Source organism: Ylistrum balloti, unplaced genomic scaffold, assembly GCF_031769215.1.
Source record: "Ylistrum balloti isolate Yb309-2 unplaced genomic scaffold, AGI_CSIRO_Ybal_v1 Utg370376, whole genome shotgun sequence".
Classification (NCBI taxonomy): Eukaryota; Metazoa; Mollusca; class Bivalvia; order Pectinida; family Pectinidae; genus Ylistrum; species Ylistrum balloti.
In genome coordinates this window covers 235,685-263,644 of record NW_026782263.1, presented here as the reverse complement: position 1 = coordinate 263,644, position 27,960 = coordinate 235,685, and the positions used below count along the sequence as shown (strand labels likewise).

The 27,960-nt window shown below is 34.0% G+C and overlaps 3 protein-coding genes across 3 annotated transcripts in view; 1 reads left to right on the top strand and 2 right to left on the bottom strand.

Moving 5' to 3' along the window:
* The window catches only part of LOC132554072 (gephyrin-like), an 89,751-nt gene extending 78,673 nt beyond the window's left edge, over positions 1 to 11,078 (bottom strand). Inside the window, exons 1-8 of the mRNA XM_060218370.1 lie at positions 11,033 to 11,078; positions 9,964 to 10,042; positions 9,677 to 9,734; positions 8,879 to 8,971; positions 8,536 to 8,630; positions 8,055 to 8,121; positions 7,697 to 7,819; positions 1,728 to 1,941 (exon numbers count right to left, since the gene is read on the bottom strand). Coding sequence (XP_060074353.1) covers positions 1,728 to 1,941; positions 7,697 to 7,819; positions 8,055 to 8,121; positions 8,536 to 8,630; positions 8,879 to 8,971; positions 9,677 to 9,734; positions 9,964 to 10,042; positions 11,033 to 11,078 — 775 coding nt within the window. The remainder of the gene's footprint in view (positions 1 to 1,727; positions 1,942 to 7,696; positions 7,820 to 8,054; positions 8,122 to 8,535; positions 8,631 to 8,878; positions 8,972 to 9,676; positions 9,735 to 9,963; positions 10,043 to 11,032) is intronic.
* Positions 11,079 to 14,107: 3,029 nt separating this feature from the next.
* On the top strand, positions 14,108 to 19,641 carry LOC132554064 (uncharacterized). Its single transcript, XM_060218361.1, has 7 exons — positions 14,108 to 14,405; positions 14,831 to 15,024; positions 15,373 to 15,552; positions 16,266 to 16,329; positions 16,636 to 16,739; positions 17,119 to 17,213; positions 17,599 to 19,641. Exons 1-7 carry the CDS (start codon positions 14,349 to 14,351, stop codon positions 17,673 to 17,675), a joined length of 771 nt encoding a protein of 256 aa, XP_060074344.1. The 5' UTR covers positions 14,108 to 14,348; the 3' UTR covers positions 17,676 to 19,641.
* A 1,005-nt stretch (positions 19,642 to 20,646) lies between these two features.
* Positions 20,647 to 26,087, bottom strand: LOC132554071 (UPF0669 protein C6orf120 homolog). Its single transcript, XM_060218368.1, has 2 exons — positions 26,048 to 26,087; positions 20,647 to 25,191 (listed from the first exon to the last, which is right to left on the bottom strand). The coding sequence occupies exon 2, from the start codon at positions 25,157 to 25,159 to the stop codon at positions 24,569 to 24,571; it is 591 nt and encodes a 196-aa protein (XP_060074351.1). The 5' UTR covers positions 25,160 to 25,191; positions 26,048 to 26,087; the 3' UTR covers positions 20,647 to 24,568.
* Between the last annotated feature and the right edge of the window lie 1,873 nt (positions 26,088 to 27,960).

The following is a 27,960-nucleotide window of genomic DNA, read 5'->3' as shown; positions in this document are numbered from 1 at the left end:
TCGGTATTTACTTTCTGTTTTCATGAAGGCATATTCAATGTCAATGATTTGAATAACTTCAATATTATCAAAGCTGTAACATTCGTTCCACTTAACAAATCAACGATCAGTAGTTTTGTATTCTTTCTAAATTCTACAGAAAAATAATTATATTTCAGTTTGATTTCAGGGGAGACACATAACACGAATTCCATACAAAGCAGACAAGAAAAGATATAAGCATGTATACATATATTCCATGATAAGTAAAAAACAATTATGTCTAATAAGAAATTTAAACACAAGACTGGCCGATATGGCTTTCTGTCTTCCTCGGCTTATTCAGGTGAACTGAAACAAATGTTGTTTTATTTTGGGTATTTACGATAATAAGTAATACAGAGGTTGTTGACAAAAGAACAACCAAACGCAGACGTCATTATATATATGGATATTTGTATTTGATTTATAGCCGAATGTGATATAAACACAGATGTAAAAGAAACTTTAACGTCAAATGGTAAGCCTACCACCAAAACCCTTTGGATCTTTTTGCGCCAGTGGTAAGTCTATCCACCAAAGACCTCAAATTATTTTACGCCAATGGGTAAGCTTTTCCAACGAAAACCTCGAATAAGTTTACGTCAGTTGGTAAGCTTTTGAACCAATGACCCCGGATTCTTCTATGTCAATGAGTAAGCTTTTCCACCAAAGACCTCGAATTCATTTACGTCAATGAGTAAGCTTTTCCACCAAAGACCTCGGTTATCTTACTTCAATGGGTAAACTTTATTGTGAATGTGTATGCTTTTCCACCAAAGACATCGGATTCTTTTACGTGAATGGAATGGGTATGCCTTTCCACCAAAGACCTTGAATTCTTTTATGTCAATGAATAAGCTTTTCCACCAAAAACCTCAGCTTCTTTTACATCAATGGGTAAGCTTTTCCACCAAGGACCTCGAATTCTTTTACGTCAATGGGTAAGCTTTTCCACCAAAGACCTCAGAAAAGTTTACGCCAGTTGGTAACCTTTTGAACCAATGACCCCAGATTCTTCTATATCAATGGTTAAGCCTTTCCACCAAAGACCTCAGATTCTTTTACATCAATGGGTAAGCTATTCCACCAAAGACCTCGGCTTCTTTTTCGTGAATGAGTAAGCTTTTCTATCGAAGACCTCGGTTATCTTACTTCAGTTGGTAAGCTTTTCCACCAAAGACCTTGGATTCTTTTACATCAATGGGTAAGCTTTTCCACCGAAGACCTCAAAATCTTTTACGTCAATAAGTAGGCTTTTCCACCAAAGACCTCGGCTTCTTTTACGTCAATTGGTAAGCTTTTCCACCAAGGACCTCGGATTTTAGGTCAATGGGTAAGCTTTTCCGCCAAAGACCTCGCATTCAATTCTAGGTATTATAATTCCAGTTACTTAAGTCTGAATCTGATTACTTTATAATGTCACCTTTCTGAGGGACAAATCTTACAATATGTTCCATTCCATTGAATTGTCAGTAAAAGTTTGACTCAAGATTTATCGGATTGGCTGCACTTCTACCAGAAAAAAATGCATTTTAGTCTGTACCAACCGCATAGATCAACTTAACTGTAATATGTCAGAATATCATCCCGTCGTTAGTCGGTACTGTTTTGTACTTAACAGACAATATTATGCACATAAATTTTGTTTATGCACAGATAGTATAAACCACAGCTCTAGATCAACATTAATGAAGGCATAAACTTACTGCTGTCATGATGTCCATGATTGTGACCATGGTGATGACTATGAGTGTGACTATGGTGGTGATGTCCATGCTCTGACTTTTGGCCATGGTTATGACCTCCTCCTCCATGGTGATGACTGGCATGATGATGTCCACGTTCTCCATGGTGGTGGTGGTGGTGACCTTTCGGGTGGACATGTTCCTGGACAGATTGATGATTTCCATGATGGTGATCCTTAACCAACATAAACGCAATTAAATTTACGAGGTGAATAAACCATCTATCTTAACCCCATCAGCTCACATCATTTCAGATTCTTACTGGTAATTCTACATATGGGAGTGCTGAAGGGGGCGAATAAGACAATACAGCGAGGTTTCATCAAGATGAATGAAATGGTCATCAGTACAAAATGCTGAACAATAACATACAGCTAAATGCATATACAAATACCATGTGACAGCCAAAGATCTGTCCACATGATTGCCATTTGTATATAAAGTGTATAGAAACAGTATGGATGGCAAAATTAAACTGAGCAATGACTAATTCATCATCATCTATCATCATCTTTAGATTTTAAAATTTTCATTTTTTCAAGTTTATAATATCATGAGTTCACACAAAACTATTTTCGTGAGATAACAACATGGTCTTAGTAACAGTTTTATTTCAACAAAAATCAATAAAAGGTCAGAACATAGTGTCACAGTTCTCAGTGATACAAAAACAGAGCATTTACTTTTACAGTGTAGAATTCTGTTTGAAAACTAGAAACAAAAAATTCACATTGTATACTTCAAAACACTTCAGTTTTCTTTACATGCACAAGGACATGGTCAAAACTTCCATACTTATCATACATACACTGTATTTACAAGTTCTTTAGTTTGTCAATTGTTACCAAGTCTCTGTGTTGAAAACTATTACACTATAGGTTAGTACTAACACAATGTGAACCAAGAGAGGTAACTCTTTAACATTAAGATTGACAGACAGGCTTATTTTTCAAAATCCAACCAAGATATTACCATCAATATATCTTTGTAACTACATTTTGTATATAAGTGCTGTACAGAAATGATTTTATTTTGAGATTCTAGACAATCAAAACTTTTTTCATGTCAAAATTGCAATACTTTATATTCCTTAATGTACCTTTTCAAAATTATATTTTGCACGAAATCAACTGTACACTTATGACGGAAACAATTAATAACTACGTAGTTGAAGTGCTAAATCTTATCACTCCCAAACTCTTTACAAAAAACATTTATGATGCAACAACTTGAAATTCTTTTTTTAATGTAAAATTTAACATATTGTGATACAAGGTTATAATGTGAACAACCAATTTTTCTCACCATATAAAATTTAAGTATAGAATATTGAGAAACAAACCTAAAAGACTTGGTTAACAACGGTATCACACAAAACAAAATGTGTATTTGTCAACATACCTGAGCATAATATGGCCTTACAGTGGCCTTTCAATGGCATTGAATACACATCAGCACCAGTTGACATGGAAAATTATCAGCAGAAATTACAGAAATGTAAATTTGATATGTTCAATAAACGACCATAACAATTATCTTTTTTTCTTGGGTTAAGCTTAGCATGTAGACATACATGTTCACGTATCATTTTGTTTAATGTTCAATCAAAATTCCAAAACTGTAACTGTATCATGGTTTTGATGAACTTTTCTGTTATCTTCGATAACTTTTCACCTTTGATAATGTTTTTGACTTCCCATCAGTTAATAAACAATAAACCACACATCAATTAATATTTATCACTTGTTCCATGTTTAAGAACTCTTCGTATTTCCTACGTTGCCCAAAGTAACACCTATGACTATAGTAGACACTAAAGTGCTGTGGAGTAGATTTGAAAAGATTCCTGCAGTGTGACCAAAAGTATGCATGACTGAGTATTGCTCCAGAGTATATATCACATTCTTCATGTTTATTGCATAGGGGTGATAAACAAAGGCACTGAATCACAAACAGGTTGTGATGGTTGCGTAACAAAGACAGGTGACTGGTTAGCCATACCAACACCCATGGCTACAGTAGACGCTAAACCTGTCTGGTAGCTGTACTGTCCAGTTTGACTGGAATTTGAACCTATTGTTATTGGAGGTAAATTCTGCTGACCAAATGATGCCGGTAATTTGGTCCTGTGCATCACTGCCTTGGACGGTCCAATTGGATGACTGGTTACTTTGTTAATGACCTGGTACACAGTCACAACATTCTGACCATTCAAGTTCTGATGACAACTGTCCTGCCGTTTTTGAATTGCTGTTCTGGAGTGGACACTCATTTCCTTCACTAAGTCCATCTGAGCTGGCACATTTAGACTAGAAATATCTTGTTCTTGACATGCATGGCGTTTCTTCATCCCTGAAACAAATCGGTTGATCCTTCTTTTGACCTTAGATGACCTTGGAAGCAGTTTTTTCTCAACAAGAACATCCTGAATGTCTGAGGAAGATGTGCTAATCGGTTTATTAGATTTCAATATGATCTCATCCCTGATGACCTCCCCAAGCCTTTCGCCTTCCCGGGGTGGAGGCTGCCACGTGATTAAAGAGTCTGAGGGAACGTGACTCCCGGTAATGTTCACTCGCCATTTTGTAAGGTCACTTAGAAAAAGCTTCATGTTCACCATCAATGAGCAGTTGTGTCTGTCCTGCTTGTGAGTCATTCCTTCACAACCTGCAAGTATATTAAAACTTTTACTATTATTTATAAAAGCCTAATGGTTTTCCTTTCTTTCTTATGATCAAAGCCATTTTTGGCAATTAAGATATCTCAGAATATTCAAGTCATGAATAATGTTACTGATAGAAAACCATATCTGAAAAAAAAAAATCTTTTTAGTCAACTCTGTTGAAATTTCATATTAAAGAAATCCTTGAATTGGACTGATAAAATGATACTGAACATTTTTGTATTTTGCCAGAAAGATTATGGAAACATCGGTACATTGGTTATATCAGAAACAGCATTTAGAATTCTTCTGGTTGTGTAAGAGTAATCACCACACAGCTCTACGATGGCAAGACTATGTGATATTAAGTAATGAAAAACAAAACTGTTGATTTCATTCTGCAGACTGACATGAAAATGATTGTTTTGATTTCATTACTTAGCTAAATATGACATCAAGCCATTTTGAGTTATACTTACCTTCTGCACATCCACCAATTCCCCCACACTTCCGCTGACAGTTCCCCCTTCCCGGACACCACATGTACCAGTTGACAGCAAACTCGTCTCTAGCTTTCTTCTTGTCCACAAGATCCTTTTTCTTCCTCCCAGCTTCAGTTAATTCAAAGTAATCATCCAAACGATTCCTTTCATGGATGTTGTTTCCTCTTTGCCAACTCCTTTTGTCTACAGCATTGTCTTGTCGTCGCAGTTGCACAAGGCTTTTTTTGATGTGTCGTTTCCCTTTGTTTAGATAAATGCCTTTAATCATTTGGTGATTGTCTAAAAATTCTCTCAATTTTTCACCTACTTCAACACAGCAAATGTCACCTTTGCTTGACTTTTTGTGTATTTTAGCAGGAATGAATGGACGGGGATCTTTATCCTTCTTACTGGACAACCTTTTTCTCTTTGGTTGTAATACATCTGAAAGATGTTCAGTGGTAAAGTCAAAAATATTAACACTATTTGAAGTAGTCTTTGCAACATAAGATGGATTATCATAAGTCTCTGTGCTTGTTTTATCTAATAGAGAGTTCGCTAAAGATGCATCCATGGAACTCTGTGAATGATCAATTTCAGAACTACAATCAAAGTTATCATAAGAACCACCCCCTCCATCAGATGTCGGAGTGAACAGCGTCTGTCTGTCCTCTAACACTCTCAGCACATGTCTGGTGACCTCAGCACCATTAGAGGTCAGCTGTTCTGTCAATCTTCCTGTACTCCCTGTATTATCATTTTGTCCTTTATTTAACCGTTCCATCTGTGCTCTAAGACTCTGTGTAGTTACTTGCTGCATTACTTCAATCTTTGCCGCAGTTTCCTCATAACATTGGGAGTCTTCCCCAACAGACAGATGACAATACTTGGTAGTATCAGGTAAATCACCACAGGTAGGACTCACACTGTCCTCGCCTAAAGTGTCAGACTCTTGCAACTGCACCACATCCTGATCAGTCTCACAGTCACTATCATTAGAGTGGCAAGTCTTTTCTATTACAGGAAAAGCTTTGTCTGAAGGAACAGAATTTTTATTTGGTCTGTTGGCATTTGATGGAATGGTCACTTTTTTACTTTGTATATTTCCTTCCGCAATCTCTAGCCCGACACCTCCTTCTTGTAGCCTATTAAATGACTCTTCTGAGGCCTGTAGCTGAGACTCAATCCTGATATCACATGCTGAAAATTTAGACTTACTCAAGTCTTTTACAGCAGTGCTTTTTGACTTGCTGGACAAGTTATCTCTCACTGTGGTCCCTATTCTAGCAACTCTCCGGACACCTGTCAGACGCTTTGGCTTGGTAATGTATTTCCTGAGTTGTCTACTCTTGGTCTTGCTGACAAGGACTTCAGATACACAGCTCTGTATCATCTTCTCCTTGAGCGCCTAGTCAAATCAGAAACAGTCGTTGTTACTTAGTACCTTTTTAGTATGTTTGCCCTTTATGACAAGGGCATGAATACACCTGAAACACATCATATATATCTACTGCTGGGTAAAATCTATTCAAAACCATTTGCCCTTTTAATATAAAAGATTATCAGTGCAGCTTTCACATGATTTTAATTCAAAATGTTAAAAAATCTTGAATGGTTTAATACAAATATAAGAGCTTATTAAAAACATATTTATTTATGAATGCAATGCCCATACATTTATCTTTTAATTATATAACTGACATACATACTTCCAACAGTATAGATGTACAAATGCAATTCTACATTTTCTTTATCTTTTTTGTTTTTCTTTCTTTAAAATTTTGATTACACAATATAGAAAGTTTACAGCAATAGTCTTTCTTCTCCTGCATTTTACCTACAATATATCAAGGACACTGTTAACACTGGACATACATGAAAAGTATATCTGATATCAATATTTATCTATGGTAGTCAAGAGTTGGACAAAATAAAAACAAACATTTTCTTAAAGGGAAATGCTTTTATTATTTTCAGTTTCTAAGCCATTTACATTATTTCCATGAACATGTCCTGAAGAAAGAGATACAGATTTTGAAACACACAAAAATTATTAATTGCAGGGAACCACCATGATTAGCTGTACATGTATCAAGAGAACTGTGACAATAGAAGCTAACTCTTTGTAGACAATTTAAACATCATGTTCATCAGCTTTCAGATTGAGATGCTCTTTAAGTTAGAGCAAAAAAAGGAAAGAGTGTTCTTAAGCCAGAGCATGTAAATACAATACCACAAACAATGCCTTCCTTAGTATTCTCAATCATCAAAAAATACACGCAAAAAACTACAATACTTCAAAATGATACGTTACACCAGTACTTAATCCACTCAAGTAAACACTACCAGTACATACTGAAAGTTATATATACAAATGAAGAGCATTCTTGTATTTATGATAAAAGATGTGTCATTTAATCATCTTAGTTGGGCGACTTTGGTGTAAACCTGATAAGTATTTAAGCCTTTATTCTGATACCAAGGCTGTATTACAAAGGTATTTAATATGTCCTCTCTTCAATGTTTCCTCAGAAAAAACATGCTTCATTTTCAAAGAAATTTGTTGCTTCTTTTGTAACACTCTAACGAATTTCGTTTTACATCATAGCTTCCTCTGACTAATGACATCATGAAGTCAGTCATACTGTGCATGTAATACCATATACTAAGGTCAACCTTTCTGCAGGTGAATGATGGGGATAGTCTATCATATAAAGGGATGCACAGAGTTTATATTGAACAACAAAATCCATGCTAACAGAATGTTCTCCTTATCTGTTACTAACCTTAGATGGCTCAACAACCCCCTCTGCCTGAAGCTTGGAATGAGTGTCTTTCACAGACTGGTCACTTCCCCTGAGGAGGTCAACAGCATGTGGAATCCCAGGCAAAGCAAACCGGAAGCATTCCTTAAAGTTTAAAACAATTGTTGATTTGCAAGTCATGGAAGTTTATTACCTTCACAGAATTTAAAAGTCATTTTACTTCAATCAATGTCATTCATGCCAACTTAAGATAATGATGACACATGTTTTGAATTCGTTCATGAGGATGTGTTATATAATAGGAAATGTTTGAAAGAAAGCAAAGTAACATACTATCAAGTTGACTTATGCTAATAATAGTACATAGCTATAATTTTACCTCTGAGCCCTTTGTGCTTCCAGGAAGGTTGATAACTAATGTGTGCCCCCTTGTGCCACAAGTCAACCTAAAGCAATGTTTAAATTGACATAAATTTATAAATTGTTATAGTTTATGTATTACAAGTCAATTTTCCTCTTATTAATACATCAAAGTGACTTTTTATTCTCAGCTAATATGACGTGCATGTACCACTACAAATGTCAGTTTAGTCTTAACTTGTTTCATCGATCATCAGCATAGATAAGCAAAAACATCCCACCACCTCTGTTTTCATAGAATTTAAGTAAAAATTGGCATAGACATATTTGGCGGTCAACCCAATGATGATTTTCAGTAATAGTGCTTTATTTTGAAGTCAGTTGATCATGAGAAAATATTACTGGAATAGCCTTTCATCTCCTGATTATTTAAGTAGGGTCTACAAATACTCTGTAAGATTGAAATATGTTATGTATGTACATGTATTCTCCTTACTGACCTTGATAACATGGCAAGGTCAGTGACCTCTAAAGATTTCTTCAACATGGCTATAGTCATCCCAGGAGCCTCTTTCTCCAATACAGATTTTGTCGCCTGTAAATCACAAACGTGATTTTTTGCTAATGTAAAGAGTCTGAACAAAATTACACAAATGAAACTTTATCATTGCAGGGACATGACTTCTGAAGGAGATTACTACAATTCCTTGCAGAACTTGAAAACTCAGCAAATGTTTCCATTTTGTCTTGAAAGTATTTCAATGAAATATTTAATCTGGATGATATATATAAATTGTAGTGACCTGCTTTCTGAAACATGCTAATAAATTAATAAACAATTACCTCTGGAGTTACATCCCTTGGAGCAAACCCAGTGCCACCAGTGGTTAGAACAAGGTCCAGCTTTTTCACATCACACCACTCCTTCAATGTTTTCTAATGTCAATAAAGCAAATTGTCAGGGAATAAATACAATGTACTGACACCAAAAGACTTTAACTTGTTCAGTGTCTCTCCTGATGATAAAGATACATTTTTTTTACATATTTTCCACAGCAACTAGTATCCAGTGTGTCATAATGTATGAAATATTCAATTATGTGTATATATAGATTTCAAATGATTGAAATATATATCAATGAAAATCATATTTACAATGTTTGTATAAAATCAACAATAGCATAGTGAAGAAATTACCTTTCATGTTGTATTAAGCATTTGAAACTTATAAACATCTCGGTATAGAGCTATATAACTTATTATGACAGCTAGAGCTTCAATCTAGCTATGGTCATTCAATCATGTTTCCTTAATTCTTTTTATCATCAACTGGTAGTAAACCTAAAACATGTAAGTGTTTACTTAAAAACACTTACAATTCATAACAAATTTAAATACATCTGTTTCCATATTTTGGGTGTAAAACAAGGCAAACCCTATTGTGTCCAACAGGGAAAAAACAGAGTACTGGAAAAAAGTAGAATAAGAGCAACTTGGGAGAAAAAAAGCATCACATGATGTGCATGTTTTACTTCTGATGTGATAAAAGGGCAGTTTATATAAGATATATCTGGTATATTGATATCATGATTTTGTATAAAACATGCACATAATCTTTATTGCATTCAGTATACTACAAACCTTGATTTTTTCAATGTCATCCGGTACAATATCTTTAACACAAATGTTTCCATTGATTCTGAAAGAACACAGGAACATTTAAATCAGAATAGGAAATGTTTTTATGTTCTGCTATTATTTAGAAAGATATTGCCTTTGATATTGATTTCTATAAGTTTGCTACTTAGTTATAGAAAGTTGATTTAAGGAGAAACTAACAGTTTATGTGTTAGCTATCAGCAAAGAGTATGTATGATTTAAACATCGGGATAATATCAAATAAATATCAAAATAAGTATCATACTTACAAGTGATCTTCATCTATAAGATGACACAAGTTTGATCCACTTCGGTCATCTGCTTTTCCATTGAAGCAAGAATCACTTACTGAAAATATAACACAAATATTTTCACAATCGTTCAATTAATAATTATTGAAACAGTGGTTATTATTTATTTCAATGCCTACACATAGATTTGAACCCAGGACCTCTGACTTACTTGTGCTAGTCTCAAGCTCAACCAATCAGCTTGAAAGAGAAGTTCTCTAGACAACAGTATATTGCAGGGACAATATGATAAATGTCACTGCTAGTTTCACTTAGAGCTTTATACAAATATCAGAATAATCAGGTGCAGGAAGTAATTTTCTCAAAAAAATAACCTTTCTCTCTCTCTCTCTCTCTCCTTGAGACATCTCTCCTACATGTCCTTTATTGTTTTACTCAAATGCGTACCGAAGAAAATTGTCATGTCCATAAAATTCTGATGGCTTGTAGTCACATATTTTACAAAAACGTAACAATAATGTATTTAATTTTACCAATAAGACTTTGAATAAAATGTTCGAAATTTTATGTAAAAATTTATTTTGCTTTGCCAGGGTCAAAAACCTATGACACCTGGGCAATAGAAAATACCCTTCTAACATTAGATATCGGACTAGCGATCATTCGGTCTCTAGCCGGACACCCACAAGCCGAGGCTAGCTTTAAGGTGATCTGAACACACAGTTAAATCACGAAGTTCAGATTGGAACATAGTAAGAATTATCTCCCTTCACACTTTCACTTCGATTTATGTGAAAACGTGAATAAAAAGAGGCTACGATAAAAATGAAATACCTGAACATAATTTCAATAAAATACCTCATCTTTAATCATTCCGCATTGCATATCAGAAACTATCTATATTGGTCTGAATCGGCCGCAGGTATCCAGTAGCCAGAATTGGCCAACAGATAAGAACTTAAGAATTCGAAAAGGGCTGTGCCGCAACAGAAACGTCCTTTCTGTTAAAATAAACTTACTTTGTTTACTCAGACAACCACATTAACAAATGACAAACAAACTAAACTTATAATCAACATGTAAACACCTGTAAGAACTCCAACTTTGATTCGTCTGTCTGATTTATCCGCCATCTTGGACACCTTCAACTTCAGGGTGCGTTCGATACACAAAAACTTTTGAAAGTTTTTCGAGTGTTAAATATTATTTCGTTATCTTTATCATGAACTTAGATATAGATCGAAGTTTATCTATCATTTCATCAAAGTATGTTGATATGCTTCGACATTATTTTTCTAACTACCATGACCCGTGTAATAGTTTGTGTGAATTGTGTAAACGATGTGTAGATGTTTTTTTTGTCAATGTAGTTTTCATCATACTTCACCATTTTGTATACTTTATCAGATGCTAATTTGAAGGTAGTGAATCCAACATCACATGGTTAATATTTACACATCAGTCTGCCTTCATATGTTTCTGAGGATCATTCTGTTAGTAGATTTACTGTCAGACTTGACTTGATATGAACCACATATATATTTCTTGAAGTAGATTTGAATAGAATGTTTTAACAATTAAACATCACGCCATTTGAATACGGACAATTAAGAAACATCATATGTGATTATATGAGGTATAAATGCAGTTGACAAGCATATTTATTTCATTTCAACATTTTCCCCTTATTCCATAACTCTCGGTTTGAGATAATTTTTTGTCTAGGACTCAAAAATATTAAAATAAATACATGTAAAGTTGTTGACTTTAGCGGAATAACCCAGTTGTTCCTAGGCTTGCAATGCATTAAACACTGACGAGCATTTGATTTGCTTTGGCTGGTTAAAAAATTAATCATAAAGCTTTTTATGTGATTATAAGACTGCCAACTTCTAGTCCTTGGTTAAGCTCATCAAGATTAACGATAAGGCCATTAATGATAACCAGTAAACACAATGCAGATAATGTTCTGCCTCGACCGACGTCTTGCAATATCGCGTACGGCTCGCTCTTTTTTCCATCGATTAACACACAAAATAACACATCCTTACAGAAGTCAAATAACAATTAACCGCCAAAATTTGCCATTAATTCCCAAATTGTACAACTTATACATAAGCCCTTCGATCCAAACACTGTTGAATACTTTCTGATTGTCCAAAAATGCGGCAAAATCTTCAGTTCCTCGTTCAATGTAGTGAGCTATTGATTCTTGTACAGTGGACGCGGCGTTGATATTTCTCCACTTTGGACGATATCCTTTTCTGCAGAGAATGTGGAAAAGACCTACTAGGCATCATGGAACATATCCGAAGATATAACACTTTCTCAATCAGCTTCTGGGGAACAGATGTTAACGTTGTGTCCCTATAGTTGTTAACATCAAGTCTCAAAGTGATTTGATATCCACAACAACGATCCCGCCATGACCTCCCGCTTTGCCATTTTTTATGTCAGAGAACGCGTGCTTCACTTTCTCTTTCAAGATTATATTTTCGCATATACCATCGATATTCTGGTAACCTTTATCAAATAATTCCCTAAATAATGATTGATATGTCGTCGATGTTTTTCATCGAAATGCGGCGGACATGATGGTTGAGAAAGTTTGCTAAAATGATATATCCAAGCATTTCTAATCCTGTCATTATCGCTCAAATATTATACCTATACGTAGCTCTTTGGCGGTGTTCGAGTCTTTTTTTCTCCTCACACGAACAGCTCTATAGAACTTCCAAGTGTTTACTTCAGCGCATATTTCCAATTTACTGAACTGTTCTTTTTCATATTCCTTCCTTGCTCGGTATACTTCGTTCCGGAAGTTACTTTTCGTGGCCTTATATTGCTTGTGTGACGGGAACGCATTACCACGTAGTTGTCCCGTTTCTATCCATTCGGACCGCAAATATATCATTTCAGCATGGAACGCCTTTGCATTACCCGAATTCCAATACGGTTTGACAAAATCCCCATAGACTTTGCGTTGAAGTGTGAACTCCGCTGCTGTCTGTATCGATGACACTATAGCTTAAACATAGTTTTAAGTATCCGTGGCGTTGCTGACTCCTATGCTTCCTAATAGTGATTCTGCAACATCTTGGTAATTTCTTAACTGTTCGCTATGTACTGCCTTCCAATTAACCGCTCACTTTGGCTCGTGAAGATCACTTCTTAAGCATCCTGTATTAATACTCATTGTAATGGGTAGATGATCAGAAACGTTTAGAAAGTTATCATCACGAATTGTACAAGACATCTAAATTCAGTTTTGTTTCGGAGAGAAGAATGTAATCTATCATGCAGCGTTAATACCATCACCAGAATGGTAAGTATAATTCCCACCAGAGGACCATGCTGGTGAGTTAATGGAAGTAAGACGTTTCTCTATCCTTTACTTTTAGAATACATGTATTTTACTTCAATGTTGGCTTGAGGATGATTCCTTACACTCTTGTGATGTTTGAGCGTTAAAGATCCCAATAACAATAACAGTTCCTTCTCCGAGTAACAGTCTTACTTGTTGGATAACATTTCCATAAATTCACGATATTCTGTTGTCGGCAGGCTTGGAGAGGGCATAAAAACGTAAGTATGGATATGAACACCGATAATTCTACCATTGCCATCATACAGTAACGGGGAAATTTGTACCCACAGAATTGTAACTGCTCCAAAACCCTTACAGTTTCTAGTTTCAGGTTCTAAAGAATCTTTTCGTTGTATCTAAAAATAAATGAATAAATAAATAAAAATCCTATTTGTTCCGGCATTAACCAATGTTCTACAAAAACAAAAATATTTGTCTTTCAGAGTTTGGAATTTTCGGTTGAATTTGATTCCACTAGAATGTTTGTGAGATTTCATTTGAAGTGATTATAAACAACTTGGGTGAACCTCTGTAACTGACCGTTAAATTGCGCTCGCTTTTAGCCTTTTTGACTGTATAATGTGTAATGTGAAATATGAAGAACGTTGACGTGTATTGTATTTCTTTTATCAGCTAAGCAATATTATGAATTATTACTATAAACGAAGGCAGTGTTATTCAAACCAAAAGAAAGAAAGAAGAGAAAAGAAGTAAGAACGGCTTGTTATTTTCAATGTGGTAAGGAATCTGCTAATGACTTAAGCGACATATATTTAACCACTTCCGGTACAGAACGGAGCCGTTTGTCTGGTCGATCTCATATTGACCATTTGACTAGGAGTCGTTTCTGATCATATTTACAAATTTACTACAGCCATGCCTTAATTTTACCATTATTAAGTTGCTTTTAAGTATACTGCTCACGAATATTTGCCTATATGCAAATGCTTTGAGGGAAACGCATGCTTTAAACTCCGTCTTGATTGGCGCTGTTTTTGTCGGTGTTGACTTCAATTCCGATTAAAAATCAGTAAAAATGGACGGCAACATGTACCAGTCATACGGCACTGGCCTGACACCACAGCACCAGCAGGTAAGAATGCTTTCGTTGTCAAAATATTCCCGTATTTTAATTCAATGTTAATGATGCAATGTCGGCAATATTGTTGGAAATACTCGCTCTCTGGTTGGGTCGACGACACGTTCTAGAGATGCGATATCAACTTATCTGTTAATTATTTCATTCTACACATGTAGTTCTCAACATAACAAAATAGGTGCCGCGACTTTTAAATAAAATTTTAACTTTCTTGTTAAACAGTGTAGATTGGCCATGTTTTGGTCTTTTGCTACCTAGCATTAAAGTACTGACAAGATTATAGATTGTGATCTATATTTCTGTCTGGTTTTCCAGTTGAAATAAATCTAGTTGTGTGCATTTTTGTCCTTTTTTGTTTTGGTTTGATTTGTGTTATGAGTTATAATCTATACATCATGTATTATTTTTTTCTCGCATAGAGTCCAATGATGTCACCAGCTCTAGGGGGTTTTGGACTTACCCCAAAACCAGTTATGCCTCCTTCCAATGCTCCAAGTCTGTATCCACCAACCCCTACACCAGGTGGGCCGATGACACCCCCGATGACACCCATATCACCTGCTACACCAGCATCAGAAGCAGCAAGCCTCATGCCTCTAAGACCACAATTACAGTAGGTTTATTTTCAAAATGGAACTTACACATTTATATAAAGACACTCTATCTACACAATGTATTTGATTTCCAATTTCTCAATTAACTTTATTTGAATCCTTAAGAATTAATGCAAGGTTAAAGCAGGAGAATATACACAATCTGTAGATGTATCATATACAAGTTTCTTTTTATTATTTAAGGGTTTCAGCAATCTCTGTAAAGCCCAACTTAAATACATGTAATTGAACTTATGACTGAGTTATATGCTAAAAACTTATACTTTTTTTGTTGTATATCATAAATTTATTTATGGATATGATGAAAATTAGCAAACCAGTAATATTTGTGATAAATTCCATTGCAGAAATATTGTGTGTACTGTAAATTTGGGATGCAAGTTAGATCTGAAGAAAATTGCACTTCATGCAAGAAATGCTGAGTACAATCCAAAACGTTTCGCTGCTGTTATTATGAGAATCCGAGATCCTCGCACGACAGCTCTTATTTTCAGTTCTGGAAAAATGGTGTGCACTGGGGCAAAAAGGTATCAATGCTGAATGTTTGGTGTTAAATTATTAAAACTTAAATCATTGACACTCATGACAATTATGGTCATTGTTATATCTTGATCTCAACAGAATTGTCGTGGGTATATAGGGATCCTTCCATGTGTACATACGTCCATATGTGTCCCCATTGACATCACCGCACTACAGTTTGCAGTTCATATTCAACTGTCAAGATACTTCACAGGTGTTCACCAGCATCTTGTGCAAGTTGGTGTTTAGACCTTCTGCAATCAAAAGCAATGTTTATGTTTCTATGAATAGAAAAAAACATTGTTGCTCTACAGGCTGCATTTGTTATCCAGTTGTCATGATACTTCACATATTTGTTTAAAAGCATCAGCTTTTGTGTGAGTTCACTTTTCAACCATCTGCAGTCAAAAACTAGCTACCATGAATTGAAAATGATGTCACCAATCTACAGTTTGCATTTCTTACCAGACTGTCTCAATATATACTTCACTTACATTTTCCAAGGCATCACGTCTTGTGCAAGTTTGCATTTCAACCTTCTGCAGTGAAAAACTAGGTCAATGTTACTATAAATAGAAATTGACATATTTTTTGAGGTCATGGCTCTGCAAGCTGCATAAAGTTCTTGTATAATAATTGAATTTTGAAATATTGAAGTTCAAATGTTTGCTGTTAACTTCTGAATTCTGTATCATGTGGGTTTTTTTCGTAATAACAGTGAGGAACAAGCTAAGCTGGCAGCAAGGAAATATGCAAGAATTGTACAAAAGCTTGGTTTTCCAGTAAGTGTCTACTCACTTTCATAAAACGGTATCTGCTCCCTCAGTGGGGATGCAATACTTAATGTGTGAGCAATATATAATACAGTGTTGGTGGTAAAGGCAATAAATTGTTAATTAAAAGGTCAAAATTCAGTATAGGTGTCGTTGAACCTGTCTCATAATGTTTTGAAATTAAGCTGTTAATTAAAAGTTCAAAATTCAGTATAGGTGTCTTTGAACCTGTCTCATTTTTTAAAAATTTAGCCTTCAAGAAATGTTCCAGAACGTTATTGCTGTTCACATTTTCTTTCTTTTGTCTCCTTTCAGGCAAAATTTCTGGATTTCAAAATCCAAAATATGGTCGGAAGCTGTGATGTGAAATTTCCAATCCGGTTAGAGGGTTTAGTGCTCAGTCACGGCCAGTTCTCTACGTAAGTTTAGAGGAAATTAGTTGTCTTACAAGTCAGTTGTAGGTTATGTTTTAAATAAATAATGGAGAAAAAGACAAAATGACTACCAATATTAGTTTATGCAAGTACATCTTACAATGGCATTTTTACTATCAGTTGTGTGTTTATGTTTATTAAGATACCGGACACAGTGTTATTGCCCTTTGTTCAGTTGTGCTTTTATGATTTGCCAGAGTCTGAGATTGAAAACTGAATTTGTTTTTCTTTTTCGGGGTATTTTAATTGCTTACTTTGTCAACCATTCAAAGTGTCATACCAACACAACTGATGTAAGTAGTGTTGATGGCATGAAAAAAATGCTTGATATATGTTGAAATTTGTACTTTTCTTTTATTTTCAGCTATGAACCTGAGTTATTCCCAGGTCTTATTTACAGAATGGTGAAGCCTAGAATTGTATTGTTGATATTTGTCTCGGGAAAAGTTGTGTTGACAGGTAAGTCATTAAATCAATTAGTCTAAAAACTTGCAAGATCTCATCAATAGGTTCCTTGATCTATCTATAGATAGGCCATAAAACACTTGTAATAAACTCAAAATAAAAGTCAAAACAAAACAAAAATTGTAAAAAAAACTCCAGTGAAAGTAAAACTTGGTCAAAATGTCTTCATTGGATACTCGATCAGAAGTCATGCTTTGACAAAGTTTTAAGTACATATATAAGTTTTAGATATACTTTACACAGGACTATAAAAGCAACATATAACTCCGAATTGTTGAATAGTAAATTATATGTGTGTATTCATGAGAAAAAAAATAGTAAATTTTGTATTTGAAAATCATGTTAACAGAGTTTAATTGTTTTGAATTCGTTTTTTCAGGTGCCAAAGTGAGAGAGGAGATCTATGAAGCATTTGACAACATCTACCCTATATTAAAGGGTTTTAAGAAGCAATAGTAGTGCATACCAGTCCCTGTTATTATGTACATATCAAGGATCATTATCATTTCATCATAAGTGTACTAGTTTGTACGGACAAGATGCCATGACTTGATAAACTGTTTTGCCATTTATTATGTTAGCTGAAATTTTATGATAAAGACATCAGGATTTAGATCTGGAAGAAAAAGACATTTACTAAAAAGATGGGATTGATGTCATTGATGATGAAATTATATGGTCAACATAGTCTGAATTGTTCAGTCATTCTCTTTTGGTTTTTTTTATATATCAATCAAAATTGTTCAGGCTACTGTGTTAATGGCTGGTAGTGCTGTAGGGGTTTACAGTTGTCAGCACATTAAACTTGGGTATGAGATATTTCATGGACTTTATATTATTGAATTGAGATTTTATTCATGATTATTTGCAAACACACTTTAGAAAGATAATGTATCAGTATTTGATGAGTGACAGAATATGATGATCATGGTGCCTTTTGCAAGTAATTATGCAGGTGAGTGTGAGATATGATACGTATGTTAAATTTGAAATATTTGGTTACAAACATTGGAATGTGAGAGGTATTTTATTCGGATGAAGAATTGATGTGCAAAATTTCAGAACAGAATGGTGTGATGAGAAGTTCTGTATGTTATTACCAAAGATTGGTAGGTGTGTCAGCCTAAGAACGTTTTATTTGACCAAAATATGTTGTGTTTCTGAAGAGTGTGTTGGTTGGTATGCATGTTTACAAATTCTTAAATGTTCCCCAAGTGATTCCTGTTAACCTAAGGCTAAAACAATTACATTGTGTATCTTATTTCCAAAGAAACCTGCCAAATTCATATTTATGGTTGTTTTGAACTGATAACTCTGATGTTTCTTATAAAGACACCAAATTGACTAAAAGTCACTGACAAAGACCCAGACTAGATTGATGACAACAATTTATTATTAAGACACACAAACTGATGATAAAATTTAGAAAGTACAGTACAGAAGAACTTATGGAGGGTATCAAGTGATTTAAATTATTTGATGATGTTGGTAAAGGGGATTCCCCATCGTTAATTGTAGTTATTTATTTTTCAATAAAGTTTTCTTTAACAGATGACTTTCTCTTAATGTTCTCATGTATAAAATACCATAAAAGTGTTTAAGCAGTTGGACTTGGCATGAATTTCCAACCAAACAGTCAGTATATTGTATATATATATATATGTACACAAGCACAGTGGGTTGTGAATTAATGTTAAGTTCCTGTGCTTACAATTATGTATAAGGTTTTTGTCAGATACATGTATACAGTATACAGGTAAAGTTACAAAAACACACAAATGATTTTGATAATTACTGCAATGGGTATGGTATAAAATTATGTGTATTCTATTGTCCAGAAAGAAATCAAACCAAACGGGTGACCATTATGTACGTACGATGTAGAAATATGAGCTCAATTAGAAGACACCCACTTACTATTTTCTTCTTATTGTTTTCAGTTGCATTTTTTTCAACTTGCTGTGTAATGTACAGCACTTTTTCAGAAATGATATTGTGTAATTGTTATATTTTTTTCCATTCAGGATAACTAGCATTGAATGGTATGTAATTGATACTGATATGCATAACTTTCTTTTAAAAAGTTATTTAGAATGAATATTGGTCACTCTGTCATCTCTTAAACTATTGTCCTCACCAGAATTTTAATATGATTAGGTTGGAATTCTAGGAGACAGAAAACAGTTTTTTTACCTTCAGTAATTACTGATCTACAAACCATTTCCTTATCTCAATATTGGGCTTTGTGCTGTGTGTAGATATTGTATATTTTATGTGAAAACACAAAACTTTCCTTGAATCCATTTTAAGGAATCAATTAATTTAGTACTCTTTGAAAAGAAATGTGTGTATTGTTGGATAAACAGAGTGCTGAGAGGATCATGTGTATCAGATATTGAATAAATAATGTTAAAATACTAAATATTTGTTACTTTTTATATAAAAGGTAAATAATCTAACTTTTTTTTAAACTTGGTATTGCACTATCAGTATGTACAATCATCCAGTGATACATAATTTCTTGTAAGAATGCCCATTTTAAAATAATTTGACAAGGGTATTATCTGCAATATTGGCCTGCCAGTACCACAAAAGAAGAATGGAGTGTTTATTTTAATTTAGAGCTACAGACCTAGGTAACTGAACTTGCAGTACTACCAACAATTTTTATTCACACTATCGTCAGATTGTAGCCAGTTCAAATTGCCCTTTGTCTGTGGTCTGTGCAATATAAACAAACATATTGTTATTTCTAGATGCTGGTACTCCTCCGTCTCTAGTTGTTCAATCAGTGAACCAAAGTGACAGCCAACTGGCAGCCATCGTTGAGTTCGGCAGTTGAAGTTGTCATTATTTCTTGAGAGTATTAGAGGTATATTTCTCATATGCATTAATAGGTTTCCCTCTGTCCTTTTTAGCATCTATTCCATTTTGAGACTGGCCAGTGAAACAAAATGGCAGACATATAGCTATCTTGGAATTTGATAGTTGAAGTTTGTTATGTACTATTTCTTGAGATACATAGGAGGGATATATCTCAAATCTAATATGTTTGTTCCCAAATTTCTAGTTGTGCCTTTCTGGGCTGTTCAGGAAAAAAAATCAAGATGTCTGATGAGCAACCATATCTAATTGCACAGTTAAAGATTATTACATTGATTTCTTTAAAGGAATTCTTGAATTTCATGTAATAAAGAGAAAAAAAAGGGAAAACTCACATGTAAGAAGAAGAAATGAGGACCAAACAAAGGTGAGCTTATGATAACCCTGGGATCTCAATACCAATATACACTGTAATTTTTGTGCCCCACACATTGTGAGATTTGATGACTGCAGTGAGTATTTACTTGCAGAGAATTTAACATCTTCATAACACCAAAGATCAAAATGATGATCCTTTTGCTAAAAGACAAGTTGAACTCGGAAGCAGTTTACAAAACTATACAATTTATTCTTATAAATTATTTTGTAATTCCATCACTTATCAAATGCACCTTTAATAACTGCATATATAATCATATACAGTATGTACATATATGTATTATGGAAAAGAGACAAATCTCTTCACTAACACAAATTAGATGTACATTCGAAAAAATTGTTAACAAAGCACATAATAGAAAAGGCAATATCTCCACCAGGAATGGAAACTTTTTATCTCCCTTTCAATCAATTCCAGACACAGTCTAAGACATTCTTCATCAAATAAAGCTTTTGTTGCATCACTAATGCCTTCCAATGTGTTATCTACCTCTATGGAGTAAAACACATAAATATTTATTTATTTTATACGTAAAACAGACCTGTATACGAAATTGTTTAGGACGGGCACTGCGAGTAAACAAAGAAAATTCAAAAGCGAAGCAGAATTGACTTCAGTACATTGTTACCATCTTGTGACTTTTTTTAAAATTCTGTAATCTGTTTATTATCTCATCACACTATTTACCACCTTAGTGTACATAGGATTAAAGTAAAACCAAAAAAGTACACTACATACATGTACGTCAGTGCTTGTACGCTCCACACTGGTCAATTGTCTGATGAGGGAGACCGTGTAGTCATCAAAACAACAATCCAATTTTTGATTGGTTGTATAACAAGAACTTCTATTGACATTACCAACCTAGGGAACATAATTTTCAAAAAATCTAGATTGTTTGGTACAATATGTTTATGTAAGTTCACGCTGACAGCAATCTCATTGCAGTACATCTACATGTACAAATATTAGCAGGGTATTTTGATGATTTACCGAGTATATATATATATGATTTTTTAAATCAACACTGATAATTATAACCGATACACCTCAAGTCTTCAACTCAGGTGCATAGGAAATTTATTATTGTACATGCAAATAATATCAAGTTGGATGACTTCGATATTTAGACTTCTATCTAATAATTTATAGATATGAAGCATATTTCAGTCAATAAAGAAATACAATATAATCCAGGTACAATACCTACAACAATTGTGGATATAAATCACACTGCATGATTTACATGTATAGAGAATATTTTTGCAATGCTATCAGAATATTGAGTCACAGATGAGGATGAGTGAGGATCACATCAACCAAGGGTATAAGTGAAACTGATGAATATCCCAAAAACAAAACTGGAAACAAAATTTTGACAAAGAACAACACTTCTATCATTACGAAGGTGCTGGCCCTAGCTTTTGTACACTGCACATTTTCATAATATGACCAAGGAAAACACCAAGTCTCATTATGCAAGCAAAGCTCTGCTCTGGACACAAATTTTAGCAAAGGGCAATCACTCTCTTATTAATGGGTTACAGACCCTGATTTTAATACACTGCATATTTTCTAAGCATGACCAATATATACATGTTTCATTTTTTTCCTTTAAATGGAAGCAATTTAAAGTAATGCGCCAAACATGAAATTTTAACAAAGGGTAATTTATGTATCTCTATAATTAAGGGGTTGTGGCCCCTACATTTAGTACACTACATATTGTCAAAGTATGACCAATGTATACACTAAGTTTCATGACCAAAAGGCAACTATTACCAGTGTATATGCTCCCTTGAAATTTATCCGTGGATTATAACAATGAATATAAACTATAATATAATAAAGGTAAAGACACAGACATAGTTATACAATAGTTAATTAGTAGTGCTGATATCATATAAAAATATAGACACCAGAGTCTGCTCTACTCAACCAGTATATAAGTACTTGCAAACTGCAGAAATATTATTGAAATAGCATAAAGCAACATTTTTACAACACTACAAGGTCTATTATTATTGAAATATCACTTAAAAACATTTCCATCAATTTCAAGATCATTCTGTTAATAATAACATTGGCAATATCCATTTATTGAAATCCAACATAAGGTCCAAAAAAAGTGGAATAAAATAAAGATATATTTTAAGCTTAAAACATGACATCTTTTCCCTCTACCATTTTTTAGTCCAGTTAAATGTACATGAAGATTTCATGTCAAGCATATTGTGACATGTCTTACTAGTATAACAAAGCAAAAACATCTGATAAAAGTTAATTGTGAAGGGACTTAGTCTACAGGTTAACTGCTAAAAACTTGAGATTTCTACTAATCTAAAATCTAGTGTCAACAAAAGAGTATTTTTTTTAACACCTCCAAAACTGAACCTCACAAAAATATATAATTGAACAGTAGTTCACACTTCTGTTCCCCTCACACATGTAGATCTCAGTAGATCATGACTGAAACAAATACAGACCTAGTATCTATTTCAGACTTTAATACAGAGCTGATCACTTTGCTGTAATATATATATAGTGTGAAACAGGAAGATTTCATACTTTTCATACCTGAAAATGAAAACAAATTTAACAAAAAAACATTTATACAATGTATTTGATGTAAGTAAGCAATACAGCTGAGCACATGTGGACCAATTCCTGGAGATACAAAGTTTATTCTAAAATTCCAGGGCATACAAGTTTGGTAGGCAAAATTATAGTATCATTTCATTTCGTTTATTGTGTTTACATTAAATGAAGATGTTGTGGTACACATGTATATATTATTAACATTCATATTGCAATACACTTGTCAGGGAGAAAACATAAGCTGTTCTATTAATAATGAGCAACACTATATGTATTAACTGAATGGGAAATACTGATATAAGGCACATGGTCAAATGAAATACAGCAAACTGCTAAAGATTTGTTTTGATTTGCTTTTATTTAAATATTAATCAACATTCAATTTGAGAGATCATAAATTTGGTATGTTGTGTGTATCTTTCTGTTGTTTTTGAAGGCCTCAAGATTCTAGATGTGTATTTGTGTTTTAATCAAGTCTAATCATCCTCAGAGATTAACTTTGTCAACACACATCCTCTATAATGAGATCACCGGTTTCAACAGATATCATCTAGACTATAAAGATATCACCTATGTCACCACAGAACAAAAGATCACCTGTGTCGAAAAACATCTCCAGACAATCTCAACACAGCTAGAGATCACTTGAGTCAAATAGATACACCATCGATGTTCAGAAGCACTTGAAATCAAAAGATCACATACATTAGAGATCGTATTAAAAATTCTAAAGTCTGTAAAATGTAAGTATATTTAAATATCACCTGAATTAGCTAGGTAACCATCTACCTTAATAAAAGCTGAGATCACATTGGGTCTGTGATGAGGTTGTTGAAACTTTTAGTGTTTTGTTATTTTGTTGACCATAGCTTTTGTCTTTACATCATTAATCTACAGATCTTCCATTTTAGATACAAATTAAGGATTTCTTTTCATTTGTATTCTTTTGATTTGTTTGTTTGGATTTTTTTAGGGCAGATTTATTCTATATATTCTAATATTGACAAGAGGTCAGACAGTATGAGTGTCTGGACTATTTTCATAAATCAATCTATTCTACATGTATTCCATTTCTTTTATTTTCAATTCTTCATAATCAATCTTTCCTGAGTTTTACTTTCTAAGTTACAAGACATGTTTACACATTATACAACTTATGTTATTACACAAACTTAGGTCCAGTATGTTTATTGTTTTAACCCATCAGAATGTCAAATACGTGATTGCAAATTTGACGAATGAAAAATTCATAACTTCAGACAAAAAAATCACAAAAGATACCTGAAGGATTAGTCATTAATGCTTAAACCAAAATAATCTCTACACCTTACCAAAAAAGTGGAACATTAAAATATCACCATAAGAGAACAACAGATTTTGGCCTGGATAACACTTAACAGTTGAAATTTTCTATTAGTAATTTTGTAACCTGAGGTATCATACAATTTGAATAGTAGGAGGGTGTTGATCATAGTATCTTGATGTATTTTCACAGTAAAACTTCAAAAACAACTTTAAGAATAGTAAGGAGAATTGTCCAAACAAAGTCTGAAATTGTTTTTTCTTCCTCTTCTGTATGTTGATGGGTCTGCTGACTTTTTTGATCTCGTTGTCCTGCTCCAACACGACTTGCACCATCTGTATCCGTCAGATGATATTTTGAATCCAGAAATGAATAATCTTCATCATCATATTGGTCTACAAAATAAACTGAAAGACTGTATATTGATTCATTGCTCTTTACCGGATAGCCATACACTGCCACTCCAATAGGTCTCTGTAAATATGCAGGGATATCCACTATGTCTATACCACATGTTGTGCTTTTAAGTTCATAATCATTATATGTCGGTGTTAGCGTTATGTGAGATGCATATAAATCAGCATCACCTTGCATTGAAACGAGTTCCAGTCTTAGCCTTCCAACTCCTGTTACTCTGTAATATGTGTAGTTTTCAGCACCAATGGTATCATTGATTGTCTGTATAAGGTTTTCAGAGGCAATACTATCAAGGAGACACAGTAAAAATACTAGAAATAGAAAAATTTGTGCAGAATATTTTCTATCATGAGGTTTCATGATGAGAGGACTGGTTGCACACGTCACACAACCTAAAAGTATAACAGAAAAGAAATTATTCAGTACAAATGTATATTAAGACTGATAGTGTTGGTCCTAGAACACACATGTATTGAATCAGTCAAAATATCTGCTGTTGGGGCTGAAGGTTCAACACAGGCTATATGCTCTTATCCAGTTGACCTTTAGGTTCTAACTAGTACAGTTTATGAACAATGAACATGTAAAAACATATAAAATATCAGCCAGAAGGTTTCTTATTATCCACAATGTATTGATATTATGCTATATGTCATGTTTGACCATTATTTTGACAATGTAAATCCAAACATTATTTTTTAATTCATGAGCAAAAGTGATGAAAAAACATGCGGTGTTTACAATTTACAGATAAAGTAGGGCATGATACGGCAAAATATCAGGTCTATACAGTACTAGTGACACTGCTGATAGCAACATTATAATCATTAGTTGATAATTAACCATTTTATCAATGTCACGAGGGGGCAAATAACAAGTACATGTACATTTTACATACTAAACCCATTCAGCACCCATATTCCTTCATTGCGTTCAATTTCCAATTCACTCCTCAAAGAGGTGTGTTTTATTGCTACCAGTATCGTAGCGACATTCGTCAGGTAGACTTCAATGTTGAACTATCCTCATGCACCTTACATTTTGTACACTTGATAAGATAATATCATCATTTGACAATATGATGTCAATTTGTTCCTTGTCATTTTACTTTGCAGTTAGCATTGACAGCATGTTTCAATGGCGTGCTGTAATAAACAAGGCGTTTGTTTCATAAGTAGTGTATTTCCTTAATAGCTCGTCCTGACATAAACAATAATATTTATATGCATATTTTTGTTTACTACGTACCTCCTTTTTATCGGACCAGACTTACGAAATTTCCTTGTTACTGACGCTGACGAGAGCTTAAACCGCTTTCATGCATTCAGTGCATAATGACAAGCGTTTAGTTGACCACGTGAAAATTGTGTAAATTAGAAACCAGGCAGAATCCGGACTAAATCACAATTCATAATATTTCTTCTGAACGTGTCGATTTGTTTGGAAACCAAAATTAAGAAATTTTTAGTTTACTGAGGTGGAACAATATTTGACTTGATGTAAACAGAGTATAGTTTCAAATACAAAAGCGTTTGCCCCACACATAACATTTATTACTTTTAATTCTTCAAAGCTATAAAATAATCTATTCTCGTTCATCGTCACTGTGAATGAAATCTTCATAACGCGTGCCCGATAGTTTAGCACGAAAACCTGCATAAACATTCTTATGAATGTTTATTTATTAGAACATATATTTGTAAGGTTTTTACTGCCAATGATGACTAAATACATTGAAACATCCTACACACAATACAATGTAGTAAACTGATTTTATTACTTTCAAGCATAATTGAAAAGAAAATGATAAAGTGAGGGAAAGTCAATTTTATGAACAAAAACATTGTTTGGACAGTAATCAAAATTATGCTGACCAGCTGGATTATGTTTGCATCACAAATTATTCTTTTCGTTAAGCACTTCAAGCATTCTCTTTCCCTTAACTGATGATAAACATATGGACTGGAAAATCTATACTTTTTATCCAAACCTTTTGTAAACATCCCTAAAGTTATGACTTGTAAATGTGATTCGGAGCGAACATTCCGAGATGTTGACGACTATACACGACAGTATTCTTACCCTAGTAAGCCCTACCGTCGGAAATATTGTGTTGTTTTCTCATGGTATTCTACCCAGTATCTAATTTACAAACGATATTCTAAAGGACAATTCTGCAACAATAGAATTTTAACCACGAACCAATTAAAACGACGATGATGATGATGATGATGATGATGATGATGATGATAAAACTTATCTGGGTGTTATTTATAGCAATCTGAGAGGCATCCCAGCAAACTGCGTTAAACAAATTCCAAAAGGTTCCTAAAGGCCTGTGATATGACACATGTAGTGCTGTGAATCCTGTGTTTACAACAAGGTTCACTATTTCGTCAAAATTATAAAAACAATTGTTTACACCATCAAATGATGTTGTTTTTTCTTAGGTAACTGCTTCAAATTAAACAAACAGGAAAGATATTTAAATTTTGCATATGACAACTTTTCACGGAAGCTGTGCATTTACTTGCAGTTGTCGTACAGCAGAAAGATTTACATGTATTACATCCAACTGGCGGATGATGTAGGGGGCCTATGGCGAAACATTCCGGAAAGTCGAGAACCGGGAATGTTGTCGTTTTCAGGAAAGTCAGACTGCAGTAAGGTCTATTTTGTAGAAAGTCAATCGACTATAGGACTATGGTCCTGTTTGATAGTCAGTTATGAACATGTCGGTGATTACTCTCGCTGTGATAGACGTAAATCACGAAGTTCTACCCGACTCGTATACATGTGCCCTCTAGGAATGCGACACGTGCTTTGACGATCCGAGGCAACCGGTCCACAGTTGTCTTTCCTTAACCTGACTTACAAGAAACGACCAGACGGATTGGATATGCTAGAGAGTATTACACAATGTATATTCCCTTCCTTTTGTATAATGTTATCCCGACGTAATGTTGACCTTGGTTGTCATATTCCAATATCGTAATTCACAAATTATAGGTGCACAATATACAGAAATGTAAAAGTTGTGAGAAAAAAATGTAAATTGTTTAAGTGATCTAACTTGACCAAATCATTTGTTTGACACCCATCCCAACCCCCCAACCCCTCCATCCCCTACACATTAACCTCCCAGAAAAAATAGGTTATTT